Below are 18,479 nucleotides of genomic sequence, written 5' to 3' on the forward strand. Positions count from 1 at the left end.
CAAAAAAATATCACTGTGTAGGTTGGTGTCCTTTTCAATTATTTTTCCATTTGGGTTCTGTTGATTTCAAGCAACTAAATCTAATTTTCAATGGGTTAAGAATCTGGATCAGGTCTTTGTACGAGAACGTTTAGGCATTACAAAATCAATGGTATGGAATCTAATAGGATTTTAAATTTTATAATTTGTTTCTCTTGCTATTTAAATGACAACCAATTGAACTAAGATTTTTAGTAATAAATCAAAATTTCTTACAAGAAACATTACAAAAGCTTCTTGTTCAGTAGGTTGCAATTAAATTGTGAAGCAAAAGAAAAGGAAATGACCAAGCAGAAGCAACAATCTTATAAGCTCCCTCAGGAAACTTAACTCATAGCCTCATCTTCCAAGACTTTTATGTGTTTTGAGAAATCTCATTCAAATTCCATCCTATTCATTTTTGTGGGTATTAAAGGAGACACTATATATAAAGACTGTTCATTGAGAACAACATTTGAAGATAAACAGAAAACTCTCTTTTTCTTAGCACCAAGCATGCACTATTTAGTGTTCACGAGTGAACCCAGATAGACATTATTGGTGAGTTTAGACAATTTGCCTCTAAACGTTTTGGGTACATTCATTAGTTCATGACTTGATCATCACAAGTAATCATGAATCCTCTTCTTAATCAACTGTCATTGGTTATGGGCTCACAATGGAAACCCCTATCAAGCATGACTTCGTAGGTTGGCATTGATCATTTTGCTGCAAGCAAAATACAGAAATCAACAGAAAATATTTCTGCTACAATTTCCATTTCCATGATATCGAATGTTTTACAAAAAGAAAGCATACATGACTAGTTATCAGTCATCATTACTTAAGAGTTTGTTGATGTCTTCTTCACTTTGGAACTACTTGAGCTGCTATCTGAGTCCCTAAGAGCTCCATCCATGGTAGCATCTTTCTTCCCAATGCCTTCGGCTAATTTGCTGTCAAAGGGGCTACTGGAAGGGTGGCCATAACAAGGTAGTGTATGGAGAGAGATGTAATTTGGAGGAGGGAAAGATTGGTAACCATATGTAGATGGGTATGGGCAAGAAGGAGCTGCATTCATATGAGGCCAATATGGAATTGGCATGAATGGGTTTGTAGGTTGGGGCTGGAACATGGAATATGGAGGTGGTGCATGACTAGCACGGTAGGAAACATTGGGGCCGGAAGTAGAAATCGCAGTGTTACTGACTGGAGTATCTCTAAGCGTTTGAGATGGCGTCGATGTAAAAGCAGTCATTGCATGAGTCTGGAGGTATGAATACCCCATAAGCCCAAATGGTATAGCTGGTACAGGGGTAGAAGGAACAGGTGGTAGTGTAGAAGATCTCAGTGAATTCCGGGACTTGCTTATTGAGGCCGTTTGCTTCTTGCTGCTAGGTTTCACCGAAACTGGCTTCCCAATAAACTGCTGTGAAATGAGGCTAGCCTGTTACATGGAAAACAGATTTACCAACCAAGACAAAAGAGAGTGACTTCAAAAGAAATTTTTGGAGCATTCAACTTGTAATTGCTTCTTGGCTGCCTGGTTCTATTTAGCACAATTACAAGGCCATTGGCTACATAACTGTAAGGAATGTAATGGTTTAGTCCATGGGAGTTTTACTCTTTCTATGGTCTGCAGACTCTGTTGAGTGATTGACAGCCATCTCATAATGGTTTTGGAGGCATTTGACTCAAATCTACAGGACAATGACAAGAAGAAATAGACAATATGTGTTCCATTTTTTACTGAACTTACCCTTGGTCATGCTTATTCATTTTGTGCAATGTGGAGACAGTGTCAAGTTTTAAGTATAAGAACCACATAGAGGCGGGGAATTGTGGTCTTACAGTGTTAGAAAGTGGACAAGGTTGAAACAACTCCTCCCCTTCAGCATCTTCATCTGTCCTGCAAGAAGTTTGTTTCTCAGCAAAATAACTCTCTGACATGAGGAAATTCTATAATGTTAGGGACTCCAAAGCAACTTGGAGAACTACCATCTGGGGAGCTCCTTTTCTAAATCTTTTGGTGATGTTTACTTACTTTTATACATGCATGCACTTAAAGGATTTGATTAAAGAATAGCTAACATCACTATAGGAAAAGACAATTTGGACTTCAGCTGGTCACTCTGTAAGTGTGTGCTATGAGTGTTGAATACCTGTAATATTTCTGAAGCAGGTCCAAGTTCCTGTACTTGGTCTCCCTTCGAACAACATCATCAGGAAAACCAGCCATAAACAAGAGTGTGATACCCAAGGCCTTGAAGAAGAAGCTTCCACTACGAATGTTAGCCAGCATTGCCATCTGGCAGATAAGCGGTCCAAAAGATTTCAGCTTGTTCCTTCCCATACGCTGCCTGACATACCTGCAACAGCTCAACCCATAGATTTCTCTAGATTAAGCTGAAACCAGATATTCTAATAGTGTTGGTGATAACATTAGCATAGTATGGACTTGTAATAACCATAGAAGTTTACTAGTCAGTGGTTGCTAACTTAACACTGCCAAAAATTCTTTTTCTTTGATATCCAAATTTTTTTCCTTCAGGTAGTCGTACCCATTAATTATAACACATTTGCCTCAGAGGAATGTCCCTACATTAGTGGGATTGCCAAGATCAACCAGGCATACGATCATGCAAAGAAGTTCTTCAATTGCATCTCTTTCATTTCCTATCTAAATGAAAGAAGTTATAACTCTTAGTAATTGATCCTAGGTTAGATCAGTGTGGAATGTCTCTACATTAGTGGAATCACTATGATTAACCAGGCATACAACCATGTAAAGAAGTTCTTCAATTGCATCTCTTTCATTTCCTTTCTAAATGAGAATGTTATAACTCTTCGTGATTGATACTAAGTTAGCTCAGTGAGGAATTTCAATACAGAAGTAAGAGATTTGTAGCCTATCCATTGCCCTTTCTTGTCACTGAATGAACAACATAATTATCTGCAGAAGCATGGAAAAGTCTCCATTTTAGGTCAATGGAATTGATGATCCACATAATTGTTTTTTTTTTTCGATGAATGATCAACCTAATTGTTGGTACATTGTGAACAAGGTGGCTTTCTGAGGAAGAAAACCTTGAGTTGCAGAGATTGTAGAATGAATTCACTAGCACATGGGTACGTAAGCTGCAGTCTCATTGCCTGGCCAATTCATTCAAATATTTCTCATCATTCATTATCACCCTGAAATTCATCATGGGATTTTTTTTTTGGGGGGGGGAGGAGGAAGGTCTACACAGTGCACCAGGTTTCAACATAAGAGAGGCTAATTCTTCAGTTTCATTGAGAAAATTATCGACTGAATGTCTAGGTTAATCTTAGTACATCAATCAACAAGGGCAAATGGGAAAAATTGCTATATGATTATTCGTATATTTGGATACTTGAGCTCACGCTGATCAATATGGATTGCCTTAAATGAGCATCAGTGAAAAGGCCAGCAGTTTGGTCTATGAACTTTAGGGTGTGGATCAGCTCCGATAGATAAAAAAATAGAATAAATTTTTCTCAAAAAACAGAGCTTCACATCAGGATTACTTGCTTTTTGGTTAGTCTGTTGAGTATACTGGTAGTGCCATGGCCATGCCTACCCACTCAGCTGTGGATCAGCACCCATGGAAAAAGAAATAGAAATTCTCAAAAACAGTGCTTCACAGCAGTATTACTTGTTTTTTGGTTAGTTGTTTGAGTATACAGGTAGTGGCATGGCCATGTGTAAGAAGTTCAACAGATCACTTCATGCTGAAAAATGGCAAGCATCCATACAAAAAGGAATTCTGAACTTACTCATTTTGTGGAAGATTACGTGTCCTCCCTCCATATTTTATGCACAAAAATAAGCATGATGGGCAGCTCGGGTCAGACGGGCGCATCACCTTTTCTTCTTCAAGTATTTGAACAGGACAGAGTATTCGGTTCTCTCGATTTGGATAGAAGAGCTTCCTCCTCACTCCAGGATGTTCATACAAAACATGTTCCTGATATATTAATGAGAAGTCTTTATAATTTGGCTCGAATATATGATGAATTAGATAGAAAATGGACATGCCAAAACCTCTTACATGGTACTAAATAATTAAGGATGCCCAAGCATAGCCAATGATAATTAAGGGATTTAGCTAATAACACTACGTAACTCAGAAAAGTGTCAATTCAGTTATCAGAACTACAAGATACAGCCTACGGTCATCCTCTTCTAGGGAAGGAAATGGAAACATAAATCAACGGATTCCATACAGATATTAATGGATGAGACAGGGAAATACACTCAACAATAGAGCACAATGTCTATCATAAAGATATGCAGTAATTGAATGCCATGAGAATACAAATGAAGATGTCCTAGAAAGCAATTGACCATCCCAATAATAGCTTATCATTCGGTAGGATGTGAGAGAGAGTTTTCTTCTTTTGAAAGAAAGAAAGATGGCTTTCATGACCTCAATAGTATAATTTTTTTTTTGGCCAACACCTCTATAGTATAAGGTGATAGCAGAAACCACATGACTTGTTAGATAATGAGTTTGGATTGGTTGCAAACAAAAGGGCTAAACATGAAGAAGAGTATTCATTATGCTCAGTGTAAAAGGCAGCAATGTCCATAAGCAGAAAACATAAATGCTCTTAATACCATATTCATGAGCTTATACTTCTGGCAGCTAAATCATTGTCAGACCAAGCAGTTTAAAACTAACACCTTCACAAAAAGAAAGTACTTACCCCAGGGTCCTCTGTAGATACATATGGCTGTCCCTTCCTTAGTATGGAAAAGTGATTGAAGTTTAACTCATACATATCTTCACACCCATGCCTTATGCCAAGAGAAGCAAAAATGATGATTTTCCGTACGGTATGAGACTGAGCATTTTTGAATAGAAGCGCTTCTGACTCTAATATTCTCTTGACTTCCTTTGGACAAAAAGCCACCTTTAAGGGCTTCCTATGCAATGAGATGCTACCGTATCCTTTTCGCCTAATCTCTTGTCCAGAATCAGAAATGTGGATCCCTGATGATGCCTCATATCCTTTGATTTTCTTGTAATTTTCTCTCCTGTTGTGCCTTTTGAGTTCTGTCCTGTAAAAAGTGGTTTCAGAATCAGGTAATAACATACAATCTTTGTCTTGATCTCCATTTACTTCTTGGCTTTCACTCAGACCTGTTGGCTGATTTGGATAGGGATGGAGCCTTTCAGTGCTTGGTACATGTATTCCTCCTTGACCATCTTCAAAGAAATGTCTTTTTAATTTAATGGCAACATCTAACTTGTCATTAATTTCCCCATCCTTAACCTCAACATTGAGGTTGTCCTCATCATAGTACTCATCATCCTCATCGTCACTATCATTTGTATCCTCACAATCTGCAGCCACGTCACCATCTTTAGAATTATCAACATTTAAAAGCTGTGTTTCATCCATGCTCATCCAGTTGACTAGGTGGTTTCTTTGAGCAGAATCTTTAAGGGGCATACATGGAGAGTCATGCTTGCTAGGACTCTTTGCAGCTTCTGTATATCCAACTTCAACATATTCTACTTTTTGTCTCTTAAACTTCTTGAGACTCCTCTCTGTTGCAGTGACGCAATCAACCTGGATGATAAAGAATGCATGAGAAACAGCATACAAGTCAACAACAAGCCTTGTCCCAACTAAATGGAGTCGACAGCATATAGCATACAAGTCAACAAGAAAAGAAAATCACAAGCAGAACGAAATAAGAATTCAGTCTAACTCAACTGCAACAAATATGTATGGATTATAATTTTATTGACCTTTTGGAGAAAGCCCTAAACTTTTAACAGGTTTCTTTTGCAAAGCAGAAATTTCAGAATGCATTTTCTCTCCCAAGGAATGTACATTCAGAAAGTACTGTGGTCAGATCTTCAAAGTTCAGCTTACAGCATGGTAACATTACAGTGACCCATTGGATCTGCTGGAAAAAGTGCATTAAAGCATCTTACTAGAATAGGTGATTCCATCAATTTTTACACAGATATTTATCTCTTATCCATAGGTTCATCAATTACTAAAGCAGGGTTGTCCGACTACTGAATTCTTCTCTCCAAATCCCTGAATCCAGTAAAAATAGGTATGAAATAGCCAACAAAAATATCATCCATTTAAATGTTTGATTGCTCTTTCTAACAGATGTTTTCCAAGTTAATGAATTACCTTATGTTAGTTTCAGCCAATCAAAGCCCCATACAGTTAAATCTTCTACTTCTTTTCCAACCAGATACATTATGGAACAAAATAAACTTCGCAAGCAACAAGTTTTCTACTGTATAATTCAAAACAAAGCTCTTTCCCTTCTTAACTGATGTTCACAACTTCACCGAACTCACCAACTTTAATACTCTTTCCACCTTAAAATCAGTGCAAAAACCTCCCTCCTTTGAACGTTAAAGTTTGTCATGACTAACTTTACAGGTGAAGACAGAATTTCATGTAATTTCAAATACAACTAAACTTTACCAGCATAGCAAGATAGAGCTTCATGAGCTTTCCAAAGTTACCTTGTCCAACTCTTCATGCAAATCAGTTCCTTAATTAGGAACTCTGTTGTCCCTGTCCTAGTTAATTAACTTGTTCTATACGATTGTCCATTAGAACATAATGCAAACCAATGCATGTAATTTGAATTCATTTGGAACAAATCTAGACAATCAAAAGAGTTCAATAACTTATTGATGTAGATAGTGATAAGTGGAGATCATCACAGACGGGAGTAATTAGCCCAAAAGATTACTTGAAAACCAGATAAAGGTAGTAGTGAATTATAAAAGGAATACATTTACTGGTGAAACCATCCTTTAACATGCCTATGCTCCAATCAAAGGCACTTCACATGAAAGACTGTAACTGAAAATTGAAAAATCAGGAAAGAAGTATTGATTGCAGTTAAAGAGAAACTATGTCCCCCAAGCAAGGTATGAAAAAGCAGTAAAATGACAGAAAAAAGGTTTCTATTGATCAAATGACCGTACTTTGGCAGTGTTGAGTAGTGAGCCTTTCTCTGTCTCCTGTATCTGAGCTTCCAATAAGGATATCCTTTCCATAAGCTCTGCATTCTTCTGACGTTCTCTCTGCAACTGGGCTGAAACCTCTGCAACAACGTTGACGTTATCTGCTTTCACATCCCGCTCATCACAACCCAAGGGAGCAGGTTCAGCAGAAAACTCTAAAGAACACCCTCTGCTTCTACCACACAATGTAGAAGCATTAACCAAACTAGCACATGAATGTAGTTCTGCCATTAATAGTATCCAAACCTGCTTCAAAATTCATAAATTTCTGCAAAACCTTATGGGCTTCAATGCACAAAAGGCAGAGAAACGGAAAACCCACAAACTAGAACAAAGTTTTCCGGAAATTACATCAGAGACGATCAAATATTGATAAAAGCAAAAAGGCATTCCATATCTAAAACCTAAGAGATCAGCGATTCCAAAATATGGTCTTCTTGGAGTTGAAGCCCACAAAGTAATACGCATTCAACCCAATACATCAGATTACTTCAATCAGATACAGAAGAAGCTAAATGAGACCCCAGACAAACTTAGTATAATGCGGGAAATGAGACATGGATCAGAAAAGAAACTCAATCAATTTACAGAGGAAAGCACTGAAGAAAAGAAAAAAAAAGACTTCAAATGCAGGAGCATGAGATTCTCTTCCGGTTGTTAATGCAAATACGTATGCTTCTGAGAGAATGACGAGAGAGAGAGAGAGAGAGAGTCTTATGGGTTTGGTTTCGTACAATAGAGCGGCGGGTACCGAGGGATGGGGCATGCAACACCACGTGCTTCACAAAGCCTTCTCACTTCACTCGCTTTCCCTTGGTCTCTGTGTTCTCTCTCTTCTCCACCACTGAACTCCAACATTAACAATAATTTCTGGGCTCCAAATTCTAGAATCCATACTCAGAAGACAAAGCTCTTAGCTCTTACGTCAAGTGAAAACCTTCGTACCTCGTAACTTGAGGTTGATGGGAGAGAAAATGGGTCCCCCCACTCCCCCCGCAACCCGGGCTCTCCTCACCAATTCCGAAGATCCTAATATCCTATGCTACCCACTTCAATTTTGCCTTCCATTCAAAGAACTAATGCTATTAATTAGAACAGAACCACAGAAATTAGGTACCCAGAAGCTTATATTTCTCTTTTTGGTCAAGACCCAGAAGCTTAAATTACCAAAGGAAAACAACAACCAGGACAGAGCTTTAATTGCTTCACCCATGGATTCATCTATCTACTATATCCAGTCTCAATGAAAGATCAAGCCTCAAACCACATATACATTCAATAGCCAGAGAACCCATTAAGGCCTTTATTATATTGTGGCAAGAAATTCAAGTTAGCTCTAATGATCCGTGACAGTGGTAGTTGAGGTAGTAGCATTGAGTGGCTATATGTCTATGGGCCTACAGCATGAAAGACAGAGAGCTCTTCTGTTGAGAATTGAAACTAATAGTCTAAGAAGGTCCAAAAAATCTCTCTCAAAATAAAGAAGACCCAAGAAATTGAGCTGCATAACCTTGGGTTGGAGGGCTTGCCAGAGTTTTAACAGAATCATACAATGGGAGAATGTGAAAGATCCTTTCTGGGAACTATTACTCCCGAGGAGAAGAGGTAGAGAAAATTAATGTTTTCTCGGCTGGAGAGTCCCATTACAACACCGACCCTTTCCTCATTTGCATTTAAACAAATGGATGCACACGTGCAGGTTGAATGTTAGTGGGGTACAGGATAGAAACACAACCTCACGTGCAATGCTAACTTAATTGGTTTGTCTCCAATGTAAAGTTTTGTTAATGTCAGGGGAATATATGAGACTTACCTTGGATTCCATCCTTCTAATTATAATTTATACCTTAATGATTCCATGTAAAATGTGCTCTGCTCTCCTCTGCTCTCCTCTGTTATGCTCAGAGATGAGTGAATGAATAAATATTTAAGCTTCTGACCAGAAGCAGAAGGTGAGGGTCTCCACAAATATTTAAGAAAATTGGAATCAAAATCAAATTGATTCAACCAATTCGATTACAGAGTTCTTTTTCATTAATCTACCTTGTTGTTCAAATCTTGGAAATTCGTTAGTTGCAACTTGCAGGTGGGCTTGTGGTATAGTGTTTAGTTTCTCTGGTGGATTGTGTTTAACAAGAAGACTAAACCCAGTAGAAGTGATGTTTCCATTTTTCTATTGATTTGTTTCACATGGTATGTTAGGTTAGCTTTGAAAACAGAGAAATTAAGGTGATTAAACTAATTATTTACTTAATTGGAAATGAAGACAATATGTATTTAAATATCATGATTCTGGCAATATGGGATTCAGGGGGGAATTAGCAGGTGTTAGATAGGCACTTTAACCTGATTTCTCTAAAGCAACAGGACTGCATGTGTTGATGTTCATTTATAATGAGCTTGAGTAGGAAAGTCAAGCTTTTATCAATTTATTTTTCTTCTGAATCTAAGAATTACAAAAAGAAAAAAGACAAAATATGGGCTGTCCAGTTTGCTTCTTTCCAACTATTCCTATTCTTTTCTCACTATTAGTTGGAAGCCCTCTTTTCCACCATTAAAAAAAAGGTTGGAAGCCCTCTCAAGGTCCTTCTATAAAGAAAAAAGAGATTATACTCATCCAGTGTAAGAAACTGAAAGGAATAGTTTTACTTTTATAAATAGATCATCTTCCCTTGATCATCAGAAAAAGAGTAAAATAAAGTTAAGAACTTAGGATACCTTACCCATTGAGAAATTAGGGTTTAACTGTCCTTAAGTACTGAACATTTTTTATATTATGTTTGATGCATCAAGACAAAGATATTGTTAAGCATATCCAAAGCAGCAAGCTGTTCACAACGTTTCCATGGATTATTTAACTTCAACATTTATTTTTTTTCCCCAAAATTTAACTGGAATAATTCCTAAAGAACAAGGGTGAGCCTTGGCACATGGAGTTGGTGGACCACAATTATAACTTGAAGTCAAGATATCTAAATTTTTCAGCAAAAATTGTTCAGGTAAGGCTACGTAAAAAAGTATTCCCACGCGACGTCAGATCTGGAGTCAAAACAGCACCCCTGCAAAGAGAGGCAACAGTTCTTAGTAGGCCCAGAGCCTGGCCTGGCCTGGCCTGAGTGGACTTGGGTCTGAAGTTTAAGCCACAGCCCACCTCGGCCAATCAAATTGCCAGCCCTTGTCCAAAGTTGGCTTGGGATAGAAATTGACCAGCTCTCCCTCTCTTCAGACTCATATCAACCATGATTATCAAGGAAGAAAGAAAATAAAGTTTCAGCTTACCCTTTCAATCATGATTATCAAGGAAGAAGGAATCTTACCCTTTCTTATTTCCGATCTGATACCTTCAAAAAGTTTCAAGTTACCATTGAGTTTTAGTGCCCATTAACAACTACTCCACTCCCCCCCCACCCCACCAAAAAAAAAAAAAAAAATCCTCAAACTTCACAATGAAATTTGAAGCAAAGAACCTTGAGATATACTTGTCCACAAAATTTTAATCTCATTGAGTGAAAGAGAATAATTGCCAACAACTGCTACAACAAAAGAAAGATAATCATCCCAAAAAAAAGAGATTCCTTTTCATATTAAGGCATTACAAAGAAATACAGGCAGTTCACCCTTCCCCCAACCAACCCCGCAGAAAACCAGAACCAAAACCAAAAAAAGGGTTGAAATATAAGCAACGTGTACTGAAAGAACCAAAAAGAACCTAGAAACTAGATTATGCACAAAGACTAAATTTCCAACTACAAACAATGCACAGAGATAGAACTGAACTAAAGACCATTAATGAAAGGATCCATTGGATGTCAGCAACAGGAATTAGACCTCCAATGAGACCATCCCAGCTGTTGAATTGCTCTCATAGTGTGGTATGCATAGTCCTCAAATTGAATGTAACTAAAAACACATTCAAAAATACATAGCCGCTGATAAATTGCAGCTAGTGAAGTTTCACTGGATTCTGCTGCTGCACTCCACTTCTCATCATTGTACAGAACTCCTCATAGTTGATCCTACCATCCTGTAGGTTCAATAGAATCAGTACCCTTTGATAATTCTATTGCAGTGCAATAGATTTCAGAAATAGATAAAACTTACATTATCTGCATCCACCTCTTGTATTATTTCCCTGATACAGGCTTCATCACCCATTCCATACTCCTTCATGGCTGTTTCCAATTCATCTCTTGTAATAAATCTGTTAGGACATCCAACAAAAAAGGGTTCAGATTAAAGCCATGCTGCAACCCTCAAAATTATGTGCCTGGTGCTTTTCGTATCTAGGTTAAATATTTGATGCCTTAATAACTAAAGTGGTAACTTGGCATCTCCAAATTGTTTCTATAATCATCCTAAGAAAAACTGTCCCCATCTACCAATACCATACAGGAATATGATTAAACCAGCAGATTAACGTTGCACACAGAAAACCATGTAAACCTGGTACACAACACTTCAAGAAGTGATTCACATATTATTAAGATGACAACATGGTTCCTATTTTTGGAGGAAGAGCAGAATTAGATAAAAGCTACATCAATGATATGAATAAAAAGTACTAAAGTGGTTATTCAACATTCAGATCAGTAGAAATGCTTAAAAATGTCTTATGCCCCCATTTGAAATTGATAAGATAGAGAGAGAGAGAGAGAGAGAGAGAGAGAGAGAGAGGAGAAGAAGAAGAGAGTGAACTGACCCACTACTATCTTTGTCAAAATACTGAAAGGCTTTGAATAGATGCTCATCTCGTTCTAGCTTGTGTCTATGCATTGTAGCAGTGATGAATTCAATGTAGTCGATAGAACCATCTCCATCGACATCAGCCTGAAATGCATAATGTATTAATCGAAGAGTAATGATTCAGATTAAGCTGAAAATTAAAGCAATGGAAGCTGCAGGTTTTATTGTGTCTTACGGCTTCCATTAGAGCCTGAACTTCAGCCTCTGTAAGCTTTGATCCAAGTCGAGCCAACCCTATCTTCAGTTCTTCATAAGTGATTGTACCGCTGCTGTCTGTGTCCATGTTAGCAAACATTGCCTTCAGCCCTTTAATGTCATCTTCAGAAAGATTTTCAGCAATCACCTAAAGACAGTTCCCATCCATCAACATTAAGAAACTTCCACATTTCAAACCCTTTTATTAACCAAGTAACACATGCCTAAGCAATACAAAAAGGCAAAAACCTACAAAAGATGCTGGGGGGGGGGGACATCTGTTTATGTGCCTAACTGGCAGAAACACAAAGATCGAAATACCTAGTAATGTGATTGGAAACCTTTTTATATTCAAATCAGTTTTTTGAACTACTGGACAAAAGGATGAGATAATTCAGCAATCCCTCCTCCTATGTTGTGCACACATCTGGAGCTTATGCCAAGAAATAGTTTGCCCAAGGAAAGAAACATCAAATGCGAAATTATTTTAACTTTTCTTGAAAGTGAAAATATAGGTAACAAGATTAGAACCTCCAATTCTGGGCTTCTAGAGCTTGGGGGGAAAATCGACATGCCTACATGTGGCGAAACAAAAAATACCTTTGTGATTGGAACTTTATCCAGTTTCTCCGGGGTTTCAGCATCCCCCTCCTGTGATGGCTACCTTGACTGGCTCTTAAAAAACATATCTAAACTTTATCAGAATTTTTCTTTCTTTCCCTTGAACTGAAAATTTAGGCTTAGACCTCCAATTCTGGGCTTCTAGAGCTTGGGGGAGGGGTTGTTAAGCAGAACTTAACTAACTTCAATCATTTAGTCTATATGTCAATACAGGATGGTCAACTCTACCGCTCTCTTCTTGCAAAGCAACCCATTATTTTTCCCAAGCTTCTAAAGAACATGATTTATTTCATAGCTAGAGCATTCAATCAGGTAAAGTTTCACCCAAGAGATCTCATCTACTAGATCATCACAAAAGCATACATTTGTGAAAGAGAAAAGATACTCTCTTCCATTAAAACCATTTTGATCCAGGCCAGGAATACTCTCTCCATTAAAACCATTTTGATCCTGGACAGGAAACAATGCTCCTAATTCCCTAGTAAAGTTCTTGACTTCTGGTTATGTTTATCAGAAAATGGTAATTCCATGAGCATGAATTAACAAATTTACCTTCAGTGCAAGCTTCTTGAACTTATTCATCGCCCTGAATTGCTTCATCCTAGAGAGAACTGCACTATCTATTGGTTTATCAGATGCTTCTCCATCTTCTCTCAGCCATGGGTGCTCTGGATCATCATTTAAACTGAAATGGGTTAGGTGATGTATATCATATAGATGAATGAAAATTTAGCAGCAGTCTAACCAACATAATGTGAAATTTTTTCATGTTAAATAGACTTTTGAATCTAAGATTTCGCAAACAGATTAAGTGGATAAGATAATTACACGTCCTTGAACTGTCAGAAAACAGGTGGCTTATTCCTCAGACGACCTTCTGTTTTTGTGATAATTGTACTTCAATCATAATCAACTGTAAAAATTTAGTTTTGCACTCTAGTCTGTAGTCATTCCTCAGATGACTTATTTTAATGGTTACTGTACATCAATCATAATCAACTAAATAATTTAGTTTTGTACTCTTGGTTAGCTGTAATCAAATTAAAATTCCATTAAGGTGCTCAAATAGCATCTAACCCTAAGATCCATAATTCCTATTTAAAATTAATATCTCGACAAAAATTCCTCCTGATAGTATTAATTAAGGATTAAAAAAATTAATTGTACTCATAATAAGACAAACAAATAAAATTAATCAAAGAGAGGACAATACCAAGAATTTGTGTAGAGGTAATCCTCTTTCTGGGGTCTTGCGTTAGCATCTTTCTAATCAGATCTTTGGCACCGCTTGATATTGTGGGCCAGGGGTCACTTTCAAAGTCTATATAACCTTTTACTATAGCATCAAATATTCCCTTCTCTGTCTCTGCAATATCCCATCATTGAAATGATGAATGAATACAAATACTTCAAACTGAAACTAGATGGTAAGGACTCAAATGAGTGCAAATGTCTTAGAATGAGGAGAGAGCACAATGACTTTACCAGCCCAGAAAGGAGGAACACCACTGAGTAGAATGTACAATATAACTCCTGCACTCCAGATATCTATTTCCTTCCCATAACTACGTCGTAGAACTTCAGGAGCAACATAGTAAGCACTCCCTACTATGTCACGGTACACCCTACCTGCATATCCACAGAATGTTGTTCAAAGTCAAACTTAAGGCAATTGCAATGTAAACCAATTATTACTAAGGGAAACAAGTATGAAGGTCACACAAAACCATAAGATGGAATGTCAGAAGCAAGCACAAAATCAAGCTAGTAGGAGATCAAGATGCCAAACAAGCTGATAAAGGACAGTTTCTTATAATGGCAATAAACCAAAAGCACACGTTGTCAATGGTGTAACCAAGATTGATCTCAACAGCCAGCCGTGAAAAATAAAAGAAAAGAAGAGAAGGGGAGACGGTGAATCCTTAAACACAATGGACTCAGTATCTGCGTATCATGGATCCTTAGACACAATGGACTCAGTATCTGCGTATCATGGACTAACCTTGCCTCATTTTAGTGGTATACTCTTAGTAGGAAGCCATATAATATGAAGAAGATAACAGTAATAACGTTGTACCATTTTACCTTTTAAGAGTTCTCTGTTGTTTTAAAATGTTTCACAGGTTATAAAAAAAAGGGGAATTTCTCAGTTTTGCAGAAAAAGATAAACCTGGAATGAAAGAACCTGAATAATTTATTGTTTCTTGAAACTCATCAGATCATTCTTTGGTCATTTCACTTTTTGCTGATGGCAAAACTCAGTTAAATTTTTCCTACAGTTCTGAGTACCATCTAATCGAGCACTGCCAATGGATGCCAAATAAAGAATGTGGGGCCTGAAAAGTTACAATCTGCAATAGTCTTCAAGATAGTTGCAGATGCAAATGGTTGTTGCCCCACCTCTCTTCATTTAATTGGTCTTGAACCCGTGACCAACCATCCAGCAAGTGAGCACTTGAGCAACTTGGCCAAATTTGCCAACTTTGATTTATAAGAACTCAGTTAAATTTGCCAACTTTGATTTATAAAAAAGGGGAATTTCTCAGTTTTGAGCAACTTGGCCAAATACAACCTCCAATAAAAGGCCGTACTGAATGAACAAGGCTCCCGCATTAGCAAGGTTTGGAGACTCCCTTATCCTGTTTCTAGAGGCTATTTCCAGGACTTGAACCCGTGACCTGGTGTTTAACAAATGAACACTTGACCAACACACCATGCAGGACCTTCACTGACACACATTCCACTACATAAAAGAACTGCATACAGTGGTGCATGATTGTCACAGCTCTAGGCAACCCAAAGAACCAGAGGGGCCTTGGATGCCAGGTAACACCAACAAGACAACCAGCCAGCTCAAGGCATTCACTGGGGCCTGGACACAAAGTGACACCACAAGGCACCCAACCAACTCAAGTTGTTTGGGGGCCTGGATGCAAGGCAACACCAACAAGGCGACCAAAATGCCTAGACATCTAGGTGATGCCTTGACAAGTATGCAGTGGTATAGGTTCAGTCATATTGGAAATCATTGATGAGTCAATAGACTGCATCCTGATAAGCTGCAAATGAAACTTTAGATTAAAATTAGGCATAGCAGAGATTTTTTTTTTCTTTCATATGAGTATTAAAACAGCTGCAACCTATTTTCTGGAAGTCCATCAACTCAATTCTGAACTTAAGCTTTATCCCCACTACTTGGGGTTAACCACCTAATTCCTGTTCTGCCATTCAGCTGCACTCAAGAGTATGTATCTTCTGCTATAAAATTAAGGCATATGCAGCTCACAAAACAGAAGGAAGAAAGATAAAGAAGATGAGAAGCTCACCTTCCTCAATAAAGACGGACAACCCAAAATCTGTGGCCTTCAGCATGGCTCCTTCGCCCTTACTTGACAGCAAGAAATTCTCAGGCTTCAGATCTCGGTGCATCACACCCATGAAATGGCAAACATGGACAACATTAACAATGGACCTGAATGTATAAGCAGCTGCCTTTTCAGAGTAATGTCCTTTTGCAATTATCCGATCAAAGAGCTCCCCACCTGCACACAACTCCATCACCACATGAACCGATTGCCTGTCCTCATAAGCTCCCTTAAATTCCACAATGTTAGGCTGCCCAGATAAATGTTGCATTATCTGAATCTCCCTTTTGATGTCTTCCTTATCATTCTTAGTAATAAGCTTCCTCTTTGATATTGACTTGCAGGCATAGATATGACCAGTCGAGTTCTCAGTGCAGAGGTAAGTCACACCAAACTGACCTCTACCCAGTTCTTTGCCAAGATTGTAATACGACTTCACATTCTCAAATGGCTTTCCTAGTATGGTCTCTGGCTCCTGAACAACAGCAAGAGGAGAAGGCTGCTTTAATGGGGAAAGAAGAGGCGGATTTGAAGGAGCTGATCGCTTTTCAGGTACCGTGTGGGCAGGAGATTTAGGCTGATAAAGCACAGGTGGCGGAGTTTTCTGTTGATGCCTTGCAAGATCAACTCCTCCTCCTCCACCACCACCGCCGCCGCCGCCTCCCCCAACTGATCTGTACCCGTTAGTGCTTGCTCTACTTCGTTCTTTATCTTTGTTTTTACCAAAACAGATGCCCATATCTACAAACGCCTCGAACTCACACCTTCAATAGAATTGATCAATACTAGGAACTTGGGAGCTTATTCTTGGAAATTTTGAGTAGCCCAGATCAGATTCCAGAGAGCTGAAACTGATGGTGTAGGGGAGAATACCTGAAATAATCCAACTAAGACTCAAGTTCTGGGATTCAGGTCTTGCACCCAATTTCAAGGAAAGCCTGATTGAAGAACAATAACCAAATAAAAGTCAAGTACCCAGACCAAGAATTAGTATGTTAATTCTAGAATCCTGAATTTGCACTCATGAAAACGAGTGAGCGTGTTGAATAGTGAAAGAAAAGAAGAAAAAAAAAAGAGCGAGGAGAATCGGTGGAAGAAAGACTGAATCAAGAGAACCCAGAAAGGAAAAAAGCAAACTTTTGAAATGAACAGTGTTCTCTTAGAAGTCAGACCTTGTATCAGGTCTCGTTTTTCAGAGAAATGGTGAATTTTTTCACTTCAATTTTTCAAAAACAATGACAGACGAGGAGTTATTCAACCATGAGTCTTATCTCTTTTCTAGTCCAAAATAGAGCGGCGGATCTTACTCAGACAACTCGTGACGCGGATTACATGTATCTGTCTATCTGATATTGATGTAACGCGTTAAATTAAATCTTTTAACCCATTATCTAATTCCTCATTGGTCAACCTGAAATTGGTATGAAACGAATTGCAGGCTTGAGTTCTGAAAAACCAGACAAAGAGAGAAAAAAATGGAATCCTTTTTGTTAAAAGCTAGAAGAAAAGGTCAAAATAATCTAGAAAATGAAAAACGCGGTTCTTTTGCTTATATCATCTGGTGGAGTGGAAGTTCTGAAAACCAGTGCAGAAGACAAGGAGAAGTGAAGAACAGATGACATAGAAAAACAAATTACTCCCAAACTGAAAAGCCCAAATGGAATATTCATTAATATGTCAGCTATTAAGTTAAGATCATCATTAATTGTGTCTCTGGAAAAGCTTCTCCGCAAAAAAGCAATGCTCCTTTTATTGATTGGAAATTTATACTTATTCCCTTACTTTTTGTTTTCACAAATTAATAATGCACTACTGTTTTGAAAATGAAACGATTGAACGAATGATTCAAACTTGATCAATTTCAATTGATTCAGATGATCAATTAAGATCAGAATTGTCATGATTGACAAATTCGATTTTGGCTTGATTTGACCTGGTTTTGTAAGTACACTTAAAAAGAATGATCCTCCAATTGGTCGGTGAAATTAGATTACAAATTTTGATATGATTTTTATTTTGGTTTCTAATAATTTAACAAAAGTCAACAAGTACATGTATTTTTTGAAAACCAGTTTTATTGATCAATATGAAATATTTTAAAAACATAAATCCATCATCTAGCTATTTAATTTCGGAAAACTTCTCTCGGAAAGGATGCTATTGATCATGATCTTAAAGTAAGAACAAGCATGGGTTTTATCCTACAAGGGTTTATCTAAACGACACATTCGCGCAAGTGTCTGTAGGATAGAGAGCGTGAATTATCTTCTTAGACGGAAAGCACCCTGACCACATTACAACCATAAATTATGTGGAACCCACAAGTAATAAATAATAAAACACTTATAAAAAATACCATCACCCTAACATTGTGGGCCCCTGTAATTCATGGTCAACAACTGTCAGAGGAGACGATCCGGACTCTAGAACACATAACCTTCTTTGTTTCACTCTGAAAAATTCTTTGACTTAAGAAATTAATAACCAATAAATTTTCAAA

At 37.8% G+C, this 18,479-nt stretch overlaps 2 protein-coding genes across 2 annotated transcripts; both read right to left on the bottom strand.

Annotated features, from left to right (window-relative positions):
- Window positions 1-665: 665 nt before the first annotated feature.
- On the bottom strand, window positions 666-8,302 carry LOC149004234 (uncharacterized). Its single transcript, XM_089167699.1, has 6 exons — window positions 7,017-8,302; window positions 4,750-5,619; window positions 3,817-4,007; window positions 2,181-2,387; window positions 1,870-1,927; window positions 666-1,465 (listed from the first exon to the last, which is right to left on the bottom strand). The coding sequence occupies exons 1-6, from the start codon at window positions 7,284-7,286 to the stop codon at window positions 863-865; spliced, it is 2,199 nt and encodes a 732-aa protein (XP_089023825.1). The 5' UTR covers window positions 7,287-8,302; the 3' UTR covers window positions 666-862.
- A 2,258-nt stretch (window positions 8,303-10,560) lies between these two features.
- LOC149004235 (calcium-dependent protein kinase 2-like) lies at window positions 10,561-17,686 on the bottom strand. The gene is made up of 8 exons (XM_089167700.1): window positions 15,941-17,686; window positions 14,100-14,243; window positions 13,828-13,980; window positions 13,167-13,282; window positions 11,974-12,141; window positions 11,755-11,882; window positions 11,157-11,256; window positions 10,561-11,079 (listed from the first exon to the last, which is right to left on the bottom strand). Exons 1-8 carry the CDS (start codon window positions 16,716-16,718, stop codon window positions 10,999-11,001), a joined length of 1,668 nt encoding a protein of 555 aa, XP_089023826.1. The 5' UTR covers window positions 16,719-17,686; the 3' UTR covers window positions 10,561-10,998.
- Between the last annotated feature and the right edge of the window lie 793 nt (window positions 17,687-18,479).

The sequence above is a fragment of the Hakea prostrata genome, chromosome 9, assembly GCF_041222555.1.
Source record: "Hakea prostrata isolate BN-2017 chromosome 9, UWA_Hpros_2, whole genome shotgun sequence".
Classification (NCBI taxonomy): Eukaryota; Viridiplantae; Streptophyta; class Magnoliopsida; order Proteales; family Proteaceae; genus Hakea; species Hakea prostrata.